This window comes from Ambystoma mexicanum, chromosome 4p, assembly GCF_040938575.1.
Source record: "Ambystoma mexicanum isolate Mex_15411 chromosome 4p, UKY_AmexF1_1, whole genome shotgun sequence".
Taxonomy (NCBI): Eukaryota; Metazoa; Chordata; class Amphibia; order Caudata; family Ambystomatidae; genus Ambystoma; species Ambystoma mexicanum.
Genome location: NC_090927.1, coordinates 969270317 through 969293113, shown reverse-complemented (window position 1 = coordinate 969293113; position 22797 = coordinate 969270317). Strand labels below are relative to the sequence as shown.

Sequence of the window (22797 nt, the reverse complement as noted above, 5' to 3'; positions counted from 1 at the left end):
TTCCAGCTTGGCCTTCGGTCACTGATACTCATACAGTTATATGGCAGATGGCAAGTACCCTTAATGATCAGCTTGTAAAAGTTGATTGCAGATTTGGAAGGTTTTCACTGAAGCCTGCCATTGCTTTCTTTGAAGGAAAAGTTGCGCGGAAGATTATATATGGCATGGAATTATGGTTTGATGATGCTTAATTCTATTTTGATTGTATGGAAGCTGTGATATGGATATGCACTCTATAATGGTCCTGAGTTCAGTTCCACTGGCAGCTCTACGGTTCAAATTGGGATTATTGTCATTACGTGTGAGAATACTCTGCAGACTTCTTTTCTTGCTTATGAGTATTGTTTCTCAAATAAAGGATACATTATAAGCGGAACTGTGCCTAAAATATTTGTGACACTACTAAAGGAGAAGTGCATAACAATTCTGAATGAGCTAAATTATGACAATGACGATTTGGTTAAAACTCCATCTAAAGTAAAGGCAGCACTATATGTTAATGTTAATGTTAAAGGACATTTGTACCGCGCACTATCACCACCAGAGTGGTCCCCTGGCGCTCTGGCGGCTCTGAAAGAGGAGGGGAGGTTGAGTTAGTGGGGGGGGGGAGCAGGAAAAGTGCAAGGGAGCAGTGATGTGCTGTTGGCGTCCTCAGCCCGGTGGGTCCGTTGGCTGGGCCTGGGGTGTTTGCGGTCGGTAGTCATCGTGTACTGTTGTGCAATACTATGTGTGTTTTTGTTTTGTTGTTGCGATGTAGTGAAGTTTGTGCGGTTTGTTGTGCTGTAGGTTTTGGTTGTGTTTGGTTTGGAGTTTGAGCGGTGTATGCAGAAAAGGGAAATTGTTAGTAGGATTGGTTAGTTTGCGTCTCTATCCTGAATTGAGGCGCTCGGCTTGTGTAGTCTCCCCTGATGCGGCTCTGTCCTGATCTGGGTCCGACTGGCATATAAGGTTCCTTACTCCTCTGGCCCCACCTCTAACATGCTCTCTCATAGCTCCCCTTATCCTCCCTTCATACTCCTGTGGTCAGTGCACCTGCCAATGTCAACCTCTCAGGTCATGTGGTGATTGCCAATATCTCGACAGTTCCACATCACTGTGGTGCCTGGCGGTAGCTAAGGGGCGGGTGAAGTGATGGTGGGATTGTCTGGGGTAGTTGACTCAGTTTCTGTGCGTGCCGCCTGTGTTCCAGGACGTTGATTGGATAATTACGGGGGAAAGCTTCCATAGCTACTCCTCTCTTCAACATCTGGTCCACGAACATAAGAAATTAGGAGTTATGGCACCTTATTTAAGTTTGTTTCCTAATCGACACTATCGCTCCATGTATTTACGATTTTGATGGGATTTGCTTCCCACTGGAAGTGTGCTATTAAGAAGGGGAATGATTACTAGAGAGGCAGCTCCTTGTAGATATTGTAATGCCGCAGAAGGTATTTACAAACCAAACATTTAATGCGGTATTGCAGAGCATTGGAAAGTATAAGAATGAAGTATCTTGCCCCAACGTTTACTGATATAAAATGGTCAAATGATGACAATTTATGGAGATTCTGGCATGGGGGGGGGGTCAATGAACTCTGATAGGTTAGCAGTTGCTGCTTACTTGAATTCCCTCAAACTTTCTGAATAATAAATTGTAATGTGTGTATTGATCTAATAATTATTCTTTGATTAATTTTTAACTTTGTGATAAAGCGTATGTTTTTACTGGAATGTGTAATTATGATAGTTATGCAAATCTGTTTTAATCTAGCAGTGTCTATTTTCAATAAAAAATATAAGTATGAATGATTTCTTCTGTATTTCATGTAAAGGTTTATTTGAAACCATAAACATTTAATACATCAGTCATCAGGTTTGCAAGGAACGAGCTCCTCTCCGCTTTCTTTTTTGTCATATCTCCAGGATTTCTGAAGGGTGGAATCTTCAGAATCTGATAGGGTGCTGCACCGGGGTGACACATGCCCTGCTTTGGAGTGCCTCACTGTAGGCGACTCCCCCACTTTCTCCACTGTGGGATTGGGTGTGAGCTTGTTCCTTGCAAACCTGATGACTAGAGCTACCAGAAGTCCTTGCAGCAGAATCATCATTGATTGTCAACACCTGCACTTGCTGTGAGCTGCAAGTTAAAGCTGCCTGCCTGACGATGTGAAGAGCACAGAAATCGGTAGGAGGAGAATACCAGTGGCTGAGAAGGTTTACTGTGCAGGGAACTGGAGTGTGCCCCTCTCTGCTTTCTTTTTTGTCATACATATATATATACACATACATATATACATATATATTCAAAGGTTGTTTTTGTACCCAAGATTTGAATTTGCTGTTTCACACATCATACATAAGTGTGTCACCTCCTCTGACCCCCTCGTTCCCCACATTCCCCTCCACCCTTCCTTTCTCTTTTGCGCTCGTGGTGCCCTGGATATATGTGTCACCGCACAAAACACTGAATAAATCAAATGCATAAACCACTACCTGGCATGCAAAATGACCAGCATAGATCAGTGTCCTTCCGCAAATGTGTCCCTTTCGAACTGGAATTCAAATCTGGAAAACAAGTACTTGCTTAGCATCACACCAGAAACATGGAGAAAGAGAGTAAACCCAAGGAGCCCACATTACTATTTCTATTTAAAGCTCCTATGCAGTCCTCTGTGAAATCCTTTACTTACAGCGGGAAACGATGTGAGGAGGTGCATATCTTTCTATCCTTTAAGTGACCCCGATGACGCAAATGGGGTAATCTATTCCTGGGGAGCATGCTGACCTTCCACCCTGTGTCTACAGAAGGAATTTATTTTTATGGTAGTGTAACTGTTCAGTTTCCATCCACCCACTGTGTTCCTATTAGTGGACAGGGGCTTTGAAGGTGGAATCATTGCAAGCAGAAGAGCCTGGAAGAAGGCACCCAGGTGGGTTCTTCTGCTTACAGAACACACACATGAACCCATGCCTGCTTGCCCACCAGTATGCTTCCTCCCTGCTGCAAAGATGTCTATGATGGGCAATATGGGAGTGGTGTCATTTTTGTACTACTTCTTATAAAGGTTTATTTTGGGAATTTCAGATTTGCCATCATCTCCTGTCAGGGATGTCAGGCACAGCATAATGGAAGAACTCAATGATATCATTTCCCATAGGCCAAGCAACAGATCACAGGATCACTGAGGCCACTGCACTGAATCAAACACTTTTAGGGCTGAAATATGCCAAACCAAAGTCATTGGGGGTCATTATGAGGTTGCCGGTCTGGAAACAATGCTACCGGTAAGCTTGCCAGTACCGTTGTTTCCGGACCAGCAAATTGCGAGTTCTGCAAGACAGTGCCTGTCACAGCACCCGCTCCCAGACCTTGACAGATGCACCACTCATGAATGGTGCCGGTGCATCCGTCCTCCCCATTCCCATTGAGTCCAATGGTACTCGAATGGGAATGGGGAGTAATTATTTCTGACACCCGGCAATGGGGAATTACCTGGACCGCCGGGGCTGTAATGCCCTGGTGAGTCCCCATTGCCGGCTGCTAGAAAGAAAACGACCCTGGCGGCAGCCGTGCCATTTATACGCCACGGCTACCGCCAGGGTCGAATTGAGGCCCATTGGGTCATCAAGTGCATCATCTACAAAGCCTATTTATGTCGGATGCAGATGTCTTTGTGATAGGACGTCCCTGAAACAACCTTCAAGGCCGCAGTCGTGGATTCACCACCATTGCATGATGATTGTTCTTTTGTCTCTGTGCTCCATTGCCCCCTCTCTTTCCGACGTGCTGTTCACTCCTACCCTCCCATTCCACCGCCCTCTGAACCACACAGTGGACTCTGGGAGTCTCCTGCTGCTCATGTGCCTTGGCATTTAAAATGAACTCTAAATACTTCCTTAACATACCAGGGCCTCATTATTAGTTTGGTGGTATCCCGCCAGTAAATCCAGCGCGATACCACCAGACGGTATTGCTGTTACTGGCATTTGATCTGCCGGAATTACTGGCAGATTCCCGGTAAGTGTATGTAATTCCCCATTCCATGGAGTCCGGAATTGCTGGTACTATCGGTGCCAGTAATTCCGTAGGATTTTTTGGTGGTGGGGTGCCGGAATTACTCGGATCGGCATGGTCGGAGTAGAAGGTAAATCTGGCTACCCCTGGTGGTGTGGGAAAAGTGGCGGTAACGGAATTCTAATGAGGCCCATATGTAATTAAGGAAAGGATTAGTGCATCCTTTACATTTCCCATTCCCGGATTCCGCCAGCACACTGAACCACAGGGCAACCAGGGGGGCGGAGGGGCCGATCGTGACTTGTGGGTCTTTCTTTTTGGTGACAGTAAAATCGCTGATATTTGTGCTCCCTTTTTTTAGGTACATCCCTTCCACATTGCCGCTGGGCATCCACGAGGTGGAGGAGAACCAAATCGGCAAGTTTAGTTTCCACTCCAGGGAAGGTGTTGTTCAGGTGAATACAATACAAATTAATAGAAATATCAAACTACTGCACAGCCTCGGCGATTGTACTTTATTAATAAGGTATTACAGTCCTTAATGTGCAAGAAGCACTAATTTGATGTATTGCTCGTTAACATTGCCCCAGGTGGTCCATTTAGTATGCTTTAGCATGGTTGGTAAGGTATGGGCGTATTTAATGTCGGCATTGCAGTGTGTCTCATTAGAGCGGGTACTACTTGTGAATGGGAAAGGGGTGCCATTTTAACATTCAGCTTCTTTTCATGTCAGTAAGGCGTGGTTGGGAGAAAGAGTCTTTGCTAGATGTGCAGTATGAGTAAACATATGCAATATTTATTTTTTTTACCACGTTTTACCTCTAGTCCACAGTATGGGCTGGAAAGGTGTCAGGGAGTCATTATTGGCTGAGCACTATTGGTAAACACGTGCAGTACATTTTCTTTCCAAGTTGTACCTGTACTCCCCAGTGTGGGCTGAGAATGTGGGGGGAGGGGGGTCATTATTAGCTGGGCAGTATCGGTAAGCACATCCAAATCCCTTTCTTTTTTTTACCACATTTTACCTGCAATGCCCAGTGTGGCCGAAATGCTGTGAGAGATGGTCCTTATTAGTTGGGCATTATTGGTAAAAAGATGCAATATTATTTTTACCACGTTTTACCTGTACTGCCCAGTCTGAGCCAGAAGCCCATTGTGGAATGTTTTACATGCAGTGCATTTAAATGACTGCATGCTGTTAAATGCTGCCCGATGAAGGGTAGGAACTCCACTCCATTCTTGCTACTTCCTCATTTTTAAAAACAGCAGAGGAAACATTATTTTTGGCTGATAAAAGGCTGAATTCCAAAAACGTTTTTTTGTTTTACCACAATTGAAGGGCTGTGCTTGCACATCCCTTTCCTTACATGAACAAAATGGTGGTCCTATTCAACAAGCACTGGCAAAGCTAAGAGTTGTGGATTTTGTGTAGGTACTCCATGGTGATGCTACCTGATGAGCCGAACAAACCATCAAACTCCCAACATGACAACAGCAGCTGTTATGGTGTGAACTCGTGGCCAACTTATCCCAGTTCTATTCAAGAGGCAAACGTGTTGGCTTTGGTGATGCTTCTTATTATCAGAAATGCATGCCAATGATCTCACACATAGACACACATATTATAAAAACAAAAAAGTGCCCAATAAATACATCTCAAAATAGGGTTACCAGCACACATTGTTTTCCCCCACAGATTGGGTTCTCATGTATTCCACTTAAGCGTGTCGGAATTATTCAAGCCCATTGAATTTCTGCTACCGTCCCCCCGACCTACGTGCATGAGGCACAATCAAAGGTAGGGCTTTTGGTGAACATATATCTCTTCTGTAGGTGCAGAAACCCACTGTATGCACCTACAATCAGGACAGCTCCCAGAATGCAAAGAGTTGTTCAGTCAAAACTGGCTCAAGGTTCTTGAAAAATGTGTTTCAGGTTGAAACACATTGGGCCTCATTACGAGTTTGGAGGCAGCCGTGCCCTTAACAAGGGCACGGCTGCCTCCAAACTCGGGTCCGGGTTCCCTGAATGGGGAAATACCGGGCCATTCCGACCTTGGAGGGCCTGGTATTTCCCCATTCAGGGAACCCAGACCCGGTCCATCCAAATTCCCATTTGAGCCTCCATAGGGCTCAATGGGAATGGGGATCATGCTAACAACGGGCCCGTTAATGACGGGCCCATTGTTAGCATGCTGGGCCGCTCGCGGCACCCGCTAAGGTAGTCTGGTAAAACCAGCCATCCTGAGAGGGTCCCGTGAGCGGACCTCGTAATGGGGTGGTAAGGGGTTAACGGCTCCAGCACCTTTACCGGCGCCTTTAACCCCTTACCACCCTCCTCGTAATGAGGCCCATTATGTATAAGCGCTATACAAATAAACAATCAATTCAATTCAAAGGTTGGCCAGTTTGCAACTTCAGCTGTCACTTCCCAAGTAGTCCCCCCTTCAAAATTAAGGTATTTGGCATCGTAGAAAATTAAATGTAACTACAAGCCATAAATTCCTTTTTAAAAACTGATTAGCAGAATTTGCTAATTAAAATTTTCTTCACTAGCAAACAACCGGATTTGATTAGCAATTTTGTACTGATATTTTGAATGTCACCAAAAGTTATTTTTACCCAAGACTCAAAATGAGCAACAATACAGAATTTTGGTGTACGGTTCAAGAAAGAGATTAGTGAGATGAGTGCAACATGTACAGGTTCGCTGCATGAATGGACACAAATAAATAGATATGATAAAAAGGCTCTGAAAACAGTTTTCAGTTTAAGACTCTGTGCAACTTGGTGCAGTTGGTGTTGCACAGGCAGTGGTGTCCTGTATATTGCATGGCAGCCCCATCATTTGCTCTATAGGGAGAAGTTCAGAAGTTTAATGAATGAAAAAGTTCACAATGTTAAAAGAAAGTCATAGATGGAGACAAAATACATAGGGGCTCATTCCGAGTCGGGCAGTCTGGTAAAAAAAGTGCTGGTATCCGCAGATACTGCACTTTACCGGAACGCCGGCCGCCTACGGGTTTGATGGTGGGGCACCTTGGCCTACCTCCAGCTAAAAGATGGAGATAACCCAGGCACCCTAACTGCAATAAAAGCCCTCATTACCGCCACTCCCCTCATGGAGTCCAATGGAACTCCATGAATGGGGATTTACACTGCACCGCCGGCACACGTAATCCGGCGGCAATGCCGCCGGACTGAGTGCCGGAAATGGTAACATCCTTTGCCGGTATCCTGGCGGCTCTACCGCCAGTATATCAGCAAGGTTGTAATGATGCCCATAGTATGGTGTTGCGGCAGGGAGGGTAAATGTCAACTTCAGGTGGGCAAGATTGCCCTTGAATGTCATTGATATTAACTGTTTTCAATATAGTGTTCAATACCACTTTCTGGGGGAGGACAGAGCCACTAACGGTTCTCAAACCCGAGCCAGGTAAGCCCAAGCACAGCATCCCAGCCCTCCGCACCCACAAAAGCCATATTTATTACTATTAGCACTCAGAGCCCCGTCTGGAGACAATGCTGTGTTTTACAATAGCAATGCTGTTGTTAAGAAGTATGTATCATCTTACATTTTTAGGAATGGAATTGCAGGTATGTCTTTAAAAAAAATAAAGCAAATACACACTGGTCTTTGCCAAACAGGATATAGTTTGCTTAATCAAAGTATCATCCCGATTACATCTGAATTGCAATTATTTGAAAAAGGAAGTTCTTGCTGATGGTTACTCCTGCATTCTCTCAGTTAGCCCCTTTGAACTTGCAGTGCAAAGACCTAAGGGTGGAGAAAGCCCTGAGGGCAGGAGAGGAATGCAGGCCGATCTGTGCTTTCATTAAACAGGGTAATTTAAATAGCTAGCTGTGCTACACAAGTGTCAATTTAATTAGCAAACACACAGCATCACATAGCAAATTGCTATACGACACTGCTTATTTTAGGCCTTGAACTGCATATTTTAAACCTAAAAAGAAAAGAAACAGAGACATCCATTTGTTTTGTGCTCAGTTTTGAGGTAAACGTTAAAGGGGATGCCAAAGTGCAAAAAGCAAGTGCACACATTTAGCTGCGAGTAACAAGCACTAATAAGGTAGTTTGGATGAAGGGCATTTTAGGAACAGTTAACAAGGATATTCTTAAATTGCTGCTTCCTTCCTGAACTCTGGGAATGTATTTTTTATCATTCAAAAAACAAAATTGTAAGAAGAGGCAGATTGGAAAAAATCTACAAGCACAAAAGACATTTATCAGGGTCAGTTACATGATCGTGTCTGAAAGGGATTGCCTCATAACCACAGCCAGCTGTGGCTCTGCAAAAGAGGAAATTTCTAGGGCCTCATCACGAGTTGGACGATATCCCGGCGGTTACCGCCATCAAGGGTTGGGCGATAATGGGTATTCCCCGTTGGTTCCATTGGACCCAATGTGGCATTTTCGGCGCAATTAGTGCACGCTAATAGCACCACACTAATTGCGGCCGAAAATGGGTGTTAAATTGGCGCATTTACCCCCAGCCCTGTTATACAGCGTTTCATATTGCCGATGGCTGGCAAGTAGACCTGTGTGATGTGACTCTTTGAACCAGTCCTTTCTTAGCCAATAGTGCTTTAGCTGATAGTCCTTTGTACATGGTCGGATTGGCCTCTCTGCCTTTCGGCCTGTGGCCAGGCCGATATCATCCCAAGGGTGTGGGGGCCGGTTTCTGGCCCTGCCTGATCCGGATTAGAAAAAACAAAATAGTTTTTTTTTTTTTCAATTTAAAAAGAACAAAAAAGCCTTTCATCCTTCTTAGGTCGATAAATGAGTACCAACACAGGTTGGGTGCTATTGTATGCATATTTGTTCCATAAAAAAGAGCTTAAGTGTAATTGCTATACAATAACATTATCATTTGGCCTTGGATGTCTGCTTGGAGTCACAGTAATTTCGTGTACTTAGGAACAATGTTATTTGATGACACTTCCTGTTTTGTCAAGGGGTGAAAGGTTGTGTTTTATCGCTTCCTGGGATGTCACTTTGGGGTGGGGTCAAATGACATCACTTCCGGTGATGTTAACAGAGGTCAAGGGTCGTGAGGTGATGGGTGGGCCACTTTTTTTAGGCGAGGGGTAGGCCACTTTTTTTGGGTGACCGGGCCTATTTCTTGTCCCAGTCTGATCCTGCCTTTGTAGAGAGGAAATACTCTGCAAGTGATTATCACAACTGCAAAGCGGCCACTTTGGAGCTGGGCCAGCCTTTTCAACCAACACCACTTGCACTATGAGAATTGTGGTTTTATTATCCCCATAGGAAGGATGTACCTACCTCCAGCATGTAAAGCACAACTTTAGGACCAGCCTTGCCCATGCTGGAGTCACTGAGCAAAGGAGTGCCTCCAATTCCATCTCTCTCTTCCTACTTGTGCATAAGATAGGTGTGAGGTGACATTCAGACATTATTCCTGGCCTGTGACAGGTAAGAAGAGGGAGGGCTGAAAAGGTTCTATTCTGTCCCATTGGGTTGCAAATTTGGCTCCCCTGGGACCGAATAGAGCTGCTGACATCATGATCTTGCTGCTTTCCTCTCCCTGACCACTGCGCAGCGTGGCGCATGCATCAGTGGTGGGTCTACATTTCACTGGGTCCTGGCCCGCGTACAAGGAGTTAGGAAGATAACAGTCATTGCATTTGCAAATAATCTATATACTTATAGGATCTTTTGAAACACAAACACTGAAAACTGCAACTCCAGGCTCTAAAGTTACCCTGGGTCTCCAAGTCCAGCACGTTTGGAGGAGGTCGGGCAGGACACATGTTGGTCATCCACCACCAATAAGGATCCAACTGGTCTTCACATCATTCTTTAGGGCCCTCTTTCTAGTTATACTTCTTGTATGTGTGCTTGATATAGACACATTTTAAGGGGTGCGCCTAAACGTTTATTGATATCACATGATTTTTTAAATAATTTAGCAGATTTCTGGAGAAAAACAATGTGTCTGGGGTTATTGCTTTTCTGAAGAATATTTGAGTAGAATAACTTCTACAATGTTTCCCATTCTTGTACTTCCTGCTTCTCGCTCTCTTTTACAAATGTGGTACTCCCTCCTTCTCTTCCTCCCTCTCAAATATTGTGCTTAACCCATTTCCTGCTCCTTATCCATTCATTGGCTTCCCCCTTCTCGCCCTCCCTCTCCATTTTTGTGCTCGCTCTATTTTACTCTCCATGTGTGCACCCTTCTTCCACTCTACCTTCCTCCACACTCTCCTTCTCTCCACTGAATTCTCAATGAACAAAAGAGACTCAGAACTGGAGAGGACGATAGAAGACTGTATTTTGTAATTTCTTTCATTCTTCTACCTTCCTTCCTTACTGTATCTGTTGTGCTTTCTTGCTTTTTTCATTTTTTCTTACATTGCAGTAAACATTTTTCTTTCCTGTTCTTTACTTTTTCTCCTTTTAATTGTTATTTCCCATTTTTATTTTCTCTTTATGTTTCTTGTTTTTTCCGGAGCCACTTTCAGTAACCATATTTCCTCATTTCTCTACTCCACTAACTATGTTTTTTTTCGCTTCATTTCTCCCTTTCGTTTATTGTTTGGTTATTTCTTTCCTTATGTGTCCCTTACTTTATTTCATTCTTTTGTTCTCTTTCTTTCTTTCTTCCTTTCTTTCTTACATTTTTTCTTCCGTGCATTCTTTTTTCAAAGCTTCCTTTTTGTGTTTTGCAAAGTGTCCTGATATGTATTATTTGATTATTTTGTAATGTGTTCTATTAAATAATGCAAACTTGGAATGGCTTCACACTAAAATATCAAGTTGTTAATGTGAATCAGACAACATAGTATATTTATAGAAAACATGCTATGTTGTAGGCGTCACTGAAAACCAAATTAGGTAATGCAAAGGGGCTTTTGTATTTACACTGTCATGTAAAAGGGAACATGCATAACTGGGTAACTTGAATTTTGGTATTCTGCAAGGAAATGATAGACAGAAAGTTATTACAAATCACACAAGAGGTCTAGTATGTTTACAAACAAAACACACAATGTCAGATTGTCATTATGAGTAAAAATGGTGTAAATAGTATATTTCAGTTCTGCGGACCTAAGCTGTGAAATTGTATTCATCTGAAACTGTACGTTTGTGAAAGTATCACCTTTATTGAGCAGAGGGATTCCAGTCACCACCACCTTCACGCTGATCAAGGCATTAAAAAAGCTAATGGCCCCTCTGCGTTTACTTAAAGACAAATTACTTTTTTCCAAATTACAAAGCAATTCACTACATGTGAGCTTTATATTGGTGATATAGCCCAAATTGGTCTTGTATTTCTAAACTGCACTGAAGGTCAACAAGTCCAGTAACTGGTGGATCAGTAAAAGCATTCCTAAAAGCAGAGGCCTTGAAAACACCCTAGTCTGTGACCTTGGCAGAGCATGAAGCCTGTGCCATGAAAATAAATGACCAATTCATGCTTTTGTTAAGTAAAGTGGTCATGTTGTCATATTCCCAGATGTTCTATTGGTACTGATTTAGCCCACACACAAATGAAAATCCATTCACATAGAATGACATGACGTCAGCTTTAAAATGTGCAACAAAAGGGATGCATTTATATTGAACATGGAAAATCCTTTTTCAGCTATAACTTTGAAACAATTTGGTCCAAATTAAGAAATGAACAATTTACATTCAGTGGAAAAACACGGGCCTCATGCATATACGATTTATTAAAATGTATGATTTATTAATTAATTTACACATTTTAATAACTTTGTAATGCAAGCAGTGACAAAAACATTAAAGTTGTCACAGGATTCTGAATATTCTTGAGAATATAAATACATAAACCGTATTAACATCACATATCCATAGAGAGAATTATAAGAAAGATGCATATGTCAGTGGAAGTTGATTCCACATTCCTGAGGGGAGGGATAATCCATAGCTACACACAGTTCAATGGGCCAGTGAAAGTAGGGAGGAGATCCCAGGTGGGTTTGAGTGAATGATAGGAACCTATCACAGGTTCTGTCAAATCCTTTAAAACTGCATCAAATGATGCTGCATGGATGGAGTTTTCTTGGTTTGTATATTCAAACATATAGAAGGGGGGGGGGTGTTTTTGGAAAGCAGAAGACTGTCTGACAGGGAAAAAGATTATTGGAAGCCCAATTTGAATTAGCTGTTCAAAAATCTCTTGAAGAGGGCTTTCTTTTTCCAAATGGGACTGAATGCAGAGGTCTTTCCTAACACAGTACCTTATTACCTGAGAGGTATTTTGGGAGCAGCTGGACAGACTGAAAAGAAGGGCATATCTGATGGTGCAGCCTGAAGATGGTTGCTGTCCCAACCTGTCCTGGGCCATTGAAAGAGAAGCCAAAAGTGGGTACAATGATCCCAAAGTATTGAGACAAAATGTCAGAAAATGTAATTAAATTACATGTAGCAATAACATTAGTTTGGGGGAACCCATGTGCTTTGTGATTTAGAGTAAAAATTGGTACCCCTAAGGAGCACTGTTGTGTAATGGCATATCACCTGCAATTTTGATCTTTGGACATCTTGAATTGAAATGTAAAATAACAAGTCCTTTGATTGTTGTCTGCCAGAGTCAATAAAATAATTCCAATAGTTTCCTTGGAACTGGGGGGTTGTGAGGGTGAATGTAGTTCTTAGACAATTGTGAGTTAGGTGTAACTGTCCCAGGAATAAAAAAGAAACAAAATTCCTGAAGCCACGGGTTAAAAATAATTGTAACCAATTCAACCACACAAAAACATTATTGCACCTATGCCCAAGCTAGGAACCAATGATTCAAATCAGTCCTAAAGTTACAGAACCATCTGTTAGAGCTAATATTTTTCTCTGATGCTAATATTTGCCATATTTTCACATAAAACGAAGTATATTGTTTTGTTTTCACCTTTATTCTGAAAATTGCTTTTCCTTTTGATTTAAAGGGGACATTGCTTTCAATTAGACAATAAACACCCCCAAATGTAGGTTCAGTCATTCAACATTTATGAAAATGAATGTCAATTTGCATGTCCACATTGTGGGATGCCTTCTTATATTGCCTAAAATAGCTATACATATTTATTGTTATATGTTTGGATGTTTGTGCAAACTGGAATTTAAACATCAGTGCGATGACAGCAGGCAGGTTTTATTTCTTTTCTGTAGACAAGCTGCCTGCACTTATTTAATCTATTTTGGATGACCTCCCTGCATTGTAAGTTATGGGGACCTCCATTAATTTCTGTATTTATCATGCTAAATAAAACAAAATATTCAGATTAAAAAGACCTGTTTCTTGTCCTAGATCTTAGTTTGGGATTGTCTTTGTGGCAGGTGTTAGATCAGGGATATTTCTCTGCAAATGTATCAATCACTACAAACGTGAATATATTATATCGACTCATGTCATTATAAGCCAATGCATAGCCAAGCTCATCCCAATAAAAAGGGAAACATTCATAACATAAGTCAAACATGTGCAGGTAGATCCAAGCATGCTTCCCGTATGAGGTTATGCATCCAGGACAGGTGTTCTCAATACAAACAGCTGCGAAAGATTAATCAAAGAAAGGGACAGATCTCAAGGCCTTCATATATTACATAATAGAGCCACTACATTCCCTGTCAAATAATGGATAAATGGAGGCCATGTTTTGATGAATTTATTAAAAGTATTGGATGTCAATGATGAAAGCCTTTCTTTCTTATTTTCTTTCTGTCTTTCTGACTTCTTGTTCTCTATCACAATCGTAAAGGTACATGTATTTTATGTCTCTTTCGACTGCAGAGTTGTAATATTCTCTTGCCCTCTCCTTCTTCTGTGCTGGGCTCCCTCTTCATTCCCTCTCTACCTAGTCCAGGGGTCTCCCTCCACTTACTCCTATCTATTCTCTGCACTGTTTTATGTTTCTTCTTCTATGTTCCTGTTCAACTTCTGTGTATTTCGGAGCCTTTGTCCATTCCTCCCTCTCCCCCTCTTTTTTATTGATTGAATGCTCCTCCGGGGATGTGAGCGACTGGTGAATGCTGCTCGGTGGTGGTGTTGCAATTGAGAGAGGATATTTAACAGATACTGTGATCTCAGTTAGAATTGCTGAATACAGAGCAGAAGTTGACAATGGTTGTACCAACTGTGGAACACTTAAAGCCATTTTCATACATCGATTTCAGTTTGGGGAAAACTGGTCTGTAAAAACATGTTTTAAAATGCAATGCTTCACCCCATTTAAAAAGTATTTTCTCTGGACGAGAATCCCTCCTTTTACAGTTTGTGGGGTTCACTCACTGCACTTCCCCGCTCAGTGCTGGTTTGACTACCTTTTTAGGTCTTTTTTTGGCTCCAGCCAAGGAGCGCTGACCTTCAACACAGTTTTTTGGGGGTTGTAAAACATATCAACCCCTCCCAAAACATATTTTAGTAACAGAATATAAGGAAGCCTCAATGCTAACAATTCTAAAGAGAGTGGTAAGACAAAATGAATGGCGACCCCTACAAAATGAGGTGAGGGGGGACCCTCTGATAGCCAGTGCCGACAGACCTACAGAGGCAACATATCTTTACTATCAGGAGAGCATTTTAAACAGACTAGGGCGGAGAACAGCAGACAAAGCAGTATGTGGGGAATTTGGAGTTACTATTATTAATGTGCTGTCCCTTTACAACTGCCTAATTTGGATGGTAAGAAATGAGAGGAGTGCATAACATGCCCCATGCTTAAAGCTGAGGCGCCAGGGATTTCATGGGTAGGACCGAACCAAGGCAGAGCTTAGCCGTTAGGAGGCATGGCTCGAGGAGCCCACAATGGGCCAACCCCATGAAATGCCTTGCTTCTCCAGAAAAAGGAAAAACAATAAACACGGCTCAGGCAAGCCACCATCAGGGCCGCATTTATTATCATATAGGGGGCGGCGCAGGAAAAATTAAAAGAATTGCAGAAAAAGGAAAGATTTATTTATTTTTATATTTGGCCATTTCTTTCCATGTTGCCAGGTGCCACACGGGCAAAAGGGAAGGAAATGCCCAAATATGAAAAAAACAAAATGCGTCCCTGGTGCCCTCTCGGCACCCAAGCCGAATCATGGCCAGTTTATTTTTCATATTTGAGCATTTCTTTCCATTTTACCTGCGCACAGTAGGCAAAACGGAACAAAATGCTCATGAAAATAAAGTTATGACAGGGGGTGGGGGGATCCGTCCTACCTTGGTCATAGGTCGGAGCTGCTGCAGGGCGACACCCTGTTCTTCCCCCAACCAATCGTTTTGTCTGTGGGCGGGACAGGAAGTCATGACTCAGACAGTGGTGTTTGGGCCGGCCTGCATGCAGCTAGGCTGCTTTTTTTCCTTTTTCTTTTCATCGCCTTTCCTTGTCACTGGGCAGCCGAGGCAGGCATGTGGCATCTGGGGTTACCGGCCCAAAACGAGGGTTGGGCTGGGTTGGGCTGGAGCCCCCGTTTGAGCCCAGGCCGGCCCGGGCCTCTCTAGGCTCACCCATCTCTACCCATGTTGTTAAAATATACCTACAAGCTGGTGATGTTATCATGCTTTTTCTTTCACTGTGTGTATTTAAATTGATATAGTTTGCGGCTTTAAAACCCAGAGCAGATTTGTTTATGATCTATGGAGGGTTAGAAGTAGGAGACAGACTAGATTTTTCCAATCTCAATAATATGAAAACCGCCTCCCTTTCCCTAAACTATGGGTTTCCCTAAATAACAAAACTAATTGGGATGCTCGTCGGTCAGTTGTGAAGTCCAAAAGTAACAGTCTGTCCTCCGTTAAAATCTTACCTACTCTAACCCTACCACTAATGCAAAACAACTAAAGTCCAGGAGAATAACTCTGTTCTCCTGGGGTTGCCTTCTCAGCAAGTTTCCATCAATACAGAATCTTTAGATAGATCTTGGTTATCAATTGTATCTGTTTGTTTAATTCCCTTAGAGGATTCCTCAAATTCTCTTAGCCTCTCTTCTCTTGTCTTTTCAAAATCCTCTTTAAAGGTGTTTCCTTTCCTAGATCTTCTTTCCCTCTGGCTTTATCGCATAACCTTCAAAGTCTCTTTATCTGACATCCAATTTATATCTTGAGCACTATAAGTAATCTTATTCTTCTGAGAGTTCTGAATCCTCTTATCACTTGGCTTTTCACTGGGATGGATATGGTGAACCCACTAATGACTCTCACTCTTCTGGTTACTTTGTGTCTCACTGGCACAGGTATGAATAAGCCAGTGATGATTCTCACTCTTCTGGTTACTTTGCATCTCACTGAGACAAGTATGAATGAGCCAGTGATAATTCTCACTCTTCTTGTTACTTTGAGTATCACTGGGATGAGTATGATTGACAAAGCGATGATTCTCACTCTTCTGGTTACTCTGCGTCTCACTGTAATGAGTATGATTGACCCAGTGATGATTCTCACTCTTCTGGTTACTCTGGGCCTCATTACACGGATGGCAGTGGACCAAGGTGCTAGTAGCACCTTGGTCCATGCCAGTAAAATACCGGCACCGCCTTGGTGGAAAGGGGAATTACCGCCCTATTCCAAGGTTGGTGGGGCGGTAATTCCCCCTTCCCCCATTGCCCTTCCCCATTCCCATTTTTGCCCCATAGGCTCTATGGGAATGGGGAAGGCGCTAATTACGGTACCGCAAATTGCGGTACCGTAATTAGCTCCCTGGTCCCTTTGCAGGTTGGTTTTTAACGCCTGCAAAAAGCAGGCGTTAAATTCCCCAACCCGCAAAGGGACCTTGTAGTAAGGCGGTAAGGGTTTACCGGTACCAGTAAAATACCGGTACCAGTAAACTCTTATCGCCTACCGTGTAATTAGGCCCTCTGTGTCTCACTTTGATGAGTATGATTTACCCAGTGATGATTCCCACTCTTCTGGTTACTCTGTGTCTTACTGAGATGAGCATGAGAATGGTATTTGTTATACTCGCTACCCTCCCCGGGTGTCTCTCTCTTCCTGTTAACTTCTTGGTGTTGGGACTGCATCACTGGTTCGGTAGTTCGCCTCTTGCAGTGTAGCCCGTGGGTCAGGGCAGTCTCTTTCTCACTCAATGACACCCACCATGGTGCCGTTTCATGAGCTGCTTCGCAGTCCGGAAAGTCTTTCCCAATATTCTCTCCTGGGTCATCATGTCTGGCTGTCTCTTCCCAGAGACCTGTACGCTCGCTCGTGTAGAGGAGGAGTCAAGTACCCCCACTACAATTGCCACGCCTACATTACCTGAAACGTCTGAACCAAAATATGTGACGTATACTGAACAGTTAAACCAACAAAGAGAAGAGAGAGGGCTCTGTGCAGTACTCATAAGAATACCTATACCTAAGAGACTATGGCAAGTAAAGTACCCATTGAGAAACCATACTTGCATCCAAGACAATATGATGGCCATTTGAACGAGATTCCTGATTAAACAAAGAAACTGAATGACCAGGGTGAATGGTGAAGTCATACAGAAGTGAATCGATACACAGATAGAAAGATAACCAGATCAGAGAGGTAGACGATTATAAAAAGCAAAGAAGTACCAAGGATAAGTAACATCTTGGGATCAAGATGACAAAACTTATGCCACAAACGTGATGAAGATATTTAGTTAGTTTAAACGTGTACAGATGCAATGAAACGCAAGCAGCAAAGCAATCATGAAGCTAGCCACATGCTTAAATAGATTAGACTGTGGCAAGCGCCAACATATACCTATATACCTCATAGATACATATGGATTAAGTAAAGAATGAATGTTTCCACTACGTATAAAGCAGTGCTGAACAATGCGAGAAGGCCTCATTTCAGTGTCGCAGTTACAAAAAGCTATTGAATTAAACAGAATCCATTTCAGCCAAGGAGTTCACTGAGCCAAGAAAGCCAAGGTCTTATCAAACTAGGAGTCGGCTGACATTGGATACAATTAACGTGAAAGAACAGAAGCTCCTGTTCAAGAAGGTCAAGCAAAAACAAAAGACGTGAGAGAACTATTGAAGAATAAAATCAAATACACGAAAAGACTCAATTCATGGTGTCCAGTCATGTGATGGAAGAACGTTGGACGGACGAGATGGTCACACCCATGCACGGAAGCCGGATAGTACACATACTCCTTAAACATTCTCAGAGAACAGTACAGACTGAAGGCCAACTTCAAAAGTACTAATTGACACTAGACCATTGAGGTGATGATGGATCCCATTTTAATTGGTGGGAAGCTGGTGCAAAGACAAGCTTATCCGCACCTGGTTGTTCAGTCTGCGTGCTGCTCACGTAGGTGGAAAATTACTTACGGGGGTTAGAAGCCAACCAATTGTAGGGGACCACGCAGTTAGGGGTCCTATAGTTTGTGTAGCCAATGGGACATTGTACATTTAGTGACGTTCATAGTGGCCATTTTGGAAGGAGGGCTTAGTTGCCCCACCTGATGTTAGTTATCCTATTACCTTTCTCCGTTACTCCATACAGATATAGTACCTATGCTTAGTTGTTCACTTAGACCCAATCCCGCTTCCCGATACGTTTCTGTAGTTTGACACGTGGGATGACATTGGTAATGACGCAGGTCAACACGTCAGCTATGACCAATTATGGGTATAAGAACCCAACTTTTTATGCAGTAGTTAGAGTCAGAGTATCGAGCGATTGCTGACGGTCGTTGTACTCCCAGTTTTAAGACTTGCATTGAAACAGACGAACTTTGCCAAACTATTTGTGTCGTCTTGATTATTGATGTATGAGTAGAATCTGCATCGGCACCCATCTCCAGGGTATTGCTACTCATATTAAAGGGCTGGAAGCTTCCAGTTCACTCGGATTTCAAAAGCTTTGCTGTTTCCTGGTGCAGCTCGGGCACCACGGTATCAGGTTTCCTCCCCGCATAGAAAACCACACCTTCTCTTCCCCTCCTCTCAGTTCGCTGCCACAGTAGCTTTGAACTGTCCAGGTCCTCTTCTGTCGTCTCCTCCTCCAATACTTAAGACACTGCGCTGGGGCTTCCTCTGCGTAACGTTAAACTCTGTCTTTTGTGTTGGACTGGTGTTCATTATTGTTCCATTGGTTTTCTTCGTCACAGTACCAGACAGATACTTTTTCTCAGGTAAAGTATCACAGTAGCAAATGTATAGTGATTCGTCCTGTTTTCTTCTAGCAGATTTCATCAACCTTGATTAGTGAAATATTTGGCCAGAGAGTTTCTCTTCGGAACGGGAGTCCTTGTCCCCACAGTGTGGGAGGGGCTCTCCCAGTGAGGTACCGCTTACCTCTAACCCTAGGCGGGGTATCGCGTAGTGGACCCACCTCCCTATCTTCACAAAGAAAGTCTCCCCCCTCGGGAGAAGTGACAGAATCCCACGATTCGTCACAGATCCCATTACTTTGCACACTGCTAATTGTAGTCTTCCATCAGTATGTGAAATATAAGGCAACGACCCTACTCCTTTTGCTTGGTTGGCTTGTTTACGTGATTTGGGTACTTGTGTACTTTTAAAGTCATCTCTATCAAGCAGGATTTTATTTTAGCCTACAGAAGATATATATTGACTCATATCTGCACCCAACCAGAGCTGGGAAGCTATCTGGTCAGCTGCCTAATTTGCAAACTTGGACCAAATCATGGCCTCTCTGTAGTAGTAGGTTATGTGATCCTGGGCAAATCATCTGATAGCCCTATGCCTTAGCTACAAAAAAGAAAAGTGTTTCATTTAGCAGTATACACTATCCAAAAAGTCCCACTCATGGGCTACAAGACTACAGTGTAGCACTGACAAAGCCAACAATTATGGCTTGTGGACAGTGAAAATGTTTTCTTTGTTGGAACATATTCACAATACAAAGAATTCTTTTTTGCATATGCGTGTCTCTGTGAAGATCTTGATTACAGGTGCTGTTGCTGATAGTGCTGAGAAGTTTCAGTAAATTAAAGCTGCTAAGCACATATTTACGGTGTTTAATGGCTGAAGGGAAGCTATTGGTCACAGTTCTACATTCAATCCAGAGTACAAAGGTAGAAAACACAATGCGCCGCAGCAATACACGCTTTTGAGGCAGCAGCATCTGGGAGAGTGTGCTTTAGTCAAAGTACCTGTTCACGCGGTAAGGAAAGTGAATTGTTGATAGCAGTATTGCTGTCTTCTGTGGCGTTTCTACTTATTATTTGTAAGTTATTTAAATGCCAATAAAACTAGCTTTTGTAATGATTGCAATGATGTAAAATGCCGGGCCTGGGGTGCGGTGCAGTGTGCGCGGCATGAGGAGGCCTTCTAAGGTTGCGCCCTGGGCGCCGAATTGTCTAGAAACTCATTTCGGGGGAGATAATCCTTCAAAAGTTGGGAGCTGGGTTAATTTCAGAGAATGTGGGGGCGGGGAAAACTTACTTGTGTGCGGGCATCTAATTTAACACATTCCAACAAGACTAGTTTGGTACAGCTTCAATGTTACGCGCAGTTAACTCTTCCCTTCACGTCTGAAACTGCACACTTAAGAACTGCTGTGAGAATAAGATGTCTACTGCCCCCCAAACCTCCCAATCCCTGCCCTGCCATGCAAGTACTAACTACCCATCACTATTCCAATTGCCTTAAAATGTATTCATAGACGTGCAGGTGCTAACAAATAATTAAGGGCGTGATTCATAGAAGCATTGTATACTGGTGGGATCCCATTGGAAAACACTGTGAATCAGGCCCTAAATGCTTTACATTAGTAATTGCCAGTACTTTGTTAACGCTGCAGCCCCAGGCACCATTTATTGCCCCTCATTACGGATTCGGCAGTAACCATGGCGCTATTCCGAGTTCGGAAGGCCTGGTAATTCATCCCTCCGAGGACCCGGACACGGTCCTTCCCATTCCCATTTCAGCCCTCATAGGACTGAATGGGAATGGGAGAAGGGAGCAAACAATGGGCCATTACGAGATGGCCAGTTGTTTGCTCCCTCTTCCCCTCGCGCGACCCGGTAAGCACGCCTGGTTTTCCCAGGCGTGCTTACCGTGTCCCGCGAGGGGAACTCGTAATGCAGCGGTATGGAGTGAACGGCACCGGCACCTTTTACGGCACCGTTCACTCCGTACCGCCAGGGTCGTAATGAGGCCCATTGTCTGTATCGTGTCGTGTCCTGCTGATGGCCATGTAAGTCAGCAAGGTCAAGTCAACTGAACCCAAAATTTCAGGGGTTAGGGGGGTTAAAGCCCAATCTGCCCAATGGTCGCTGTGCCACTGCACGGCCCACACATAATTGAACTACTAATGCAGTGTGGAGTTCCACCACACAGGCTGCTTACAGAGTTTTCATTCTTCGCACAATTTCTTTAATAAAACATGTATCTGTGTAAAATTCATAGTGAATACCACCCAACTGAATTACCATTACCGCCACTTGGTCTGGTGGAATTACTGCCGGATTACAAGTGGCGGTGGCTGTGTTAGTCCCCATTTTCTTTAGTCCATTGGACTCAATGTGGCTTTTTTGGCGGAATTACCGTGGTGGAATTTCCGCCATAGTAATTCCACCGATTCTGCCAATTTTTCAGCGCTGATTGGAAGAATTTACCTCCAGGATTTTTCTGGAGGTAAAGCCTCCACTCCTGGCCACACCTCATAATTTGGCATAGTGGTAAAGTAGCCAGTAACGGATTTACCACCAATTTTACCACTTAACGACCATACTTGTAATGAGGCCCATAAATCGTTACTGTTTAAAATGGAAAGTGTCATCAAAAGTAGTAACATGTTTGCAGCATGCATTGGATTTTCCTGGAGGCCTGCATGTGAGTTGCTGTGCCTAATTTACACAATGTTTTTCAATGGGATTTTCCCAGTGGCAATCGCTTTTGCAAATCAGGCACACTATATTTACCAAGTTGGCCAATGCTTAACACAGTAAGTACACCGCACTGTACAGAAATGGAAACACTGGCAGCTAACACACTGTTGGCAGCCGTCACACAGTGAAGACTGCATTCCTGTTTTCCACCCATGTGCTTCCAATCCAAATAAAAGACAAGCTGACGGATAACCTAACGAACTTCCTCCAACCCCTTTTCACTTTTGCATGCAAACTTTTGCACTACGTTATCTGTGGAACACGTTTACTTCACCCCAGCACAGAATGGGAAATGCTTCCGTAAAGAGGTCACATACATGCCAACATTCTGTGACCAAAAATCTATAGGAATCTTAAAGTTTCAAAAATAGTCAGGTGAGGAGGTAATGATAGGAATAGGGCTTCAGCAGCCCATTGTCATTGAATGAGCCCGCCGCCGCGGGTACATTCAATGACAATGAGGCACCTGCCACGCCTTCTGCCACCACGCCAGCTCGGGGAGCCCTTGAAAGACTCCCCCGAGTTGGCGTGGTGGGGGACTAATGGTGCCTTTTGTGAAAGGCACCCGCGGCAGAAGGGCACCCTTAGCCCACCACTGTGGGTGCCTTTTACATCAAAAGCCTGCATGCTGCGCGTTCTCCCGCTATGCCAGCTCGGGGAAGCCCTTGAAAGACTCCCCTGAGCTGGCGTGGTGGGGGGGCTAATGGTGCCTTTTGTCAAAGGCACCCGCAGCTGAGGGGCGCATTTAGCCCACTGCCGTGGGCGCCTTTAACATCAAAAGCCTGCATGCCGTGCCTTCTCCCGCTATGCCAGCTCGGGGGAGCCCTTGAAAGACTCCCCCGAGCTGGCGTGGTGGGGGGCTAATGGCGCCTTTTGTCAAAGGCACCCGCGGTGGAGGGGCGCATTTAGCCCACCCACGTGGGTGGCTTTGACCTCAAAAGCCTGCATGCTGCGCCTTCTCCCACTACGCCAGCT

General features: G+C 43.7%; 1 protein-coding gene across 1 annotated transcript in view; it reads left to right on the top strand.

The window, feature by feature from the left end:
* The window catches only part of LOC138452878 (uncharacterized), a 337850-nt gene that overhangs the window by 288182 nt on the left and 26871 nt on the right, over positions 1 to 22797 (top strand). The window contains exon 14 of the mRNA XM_069605225.1: positions 4359 to 4452. Coding sequence (XP_069461326.1) covers positions 4359 to 4452 — 94 coding nt within the window. The remainder of the gene's footprint in view (positions 1 to 4358; positions 4453 to 22797) is intronic.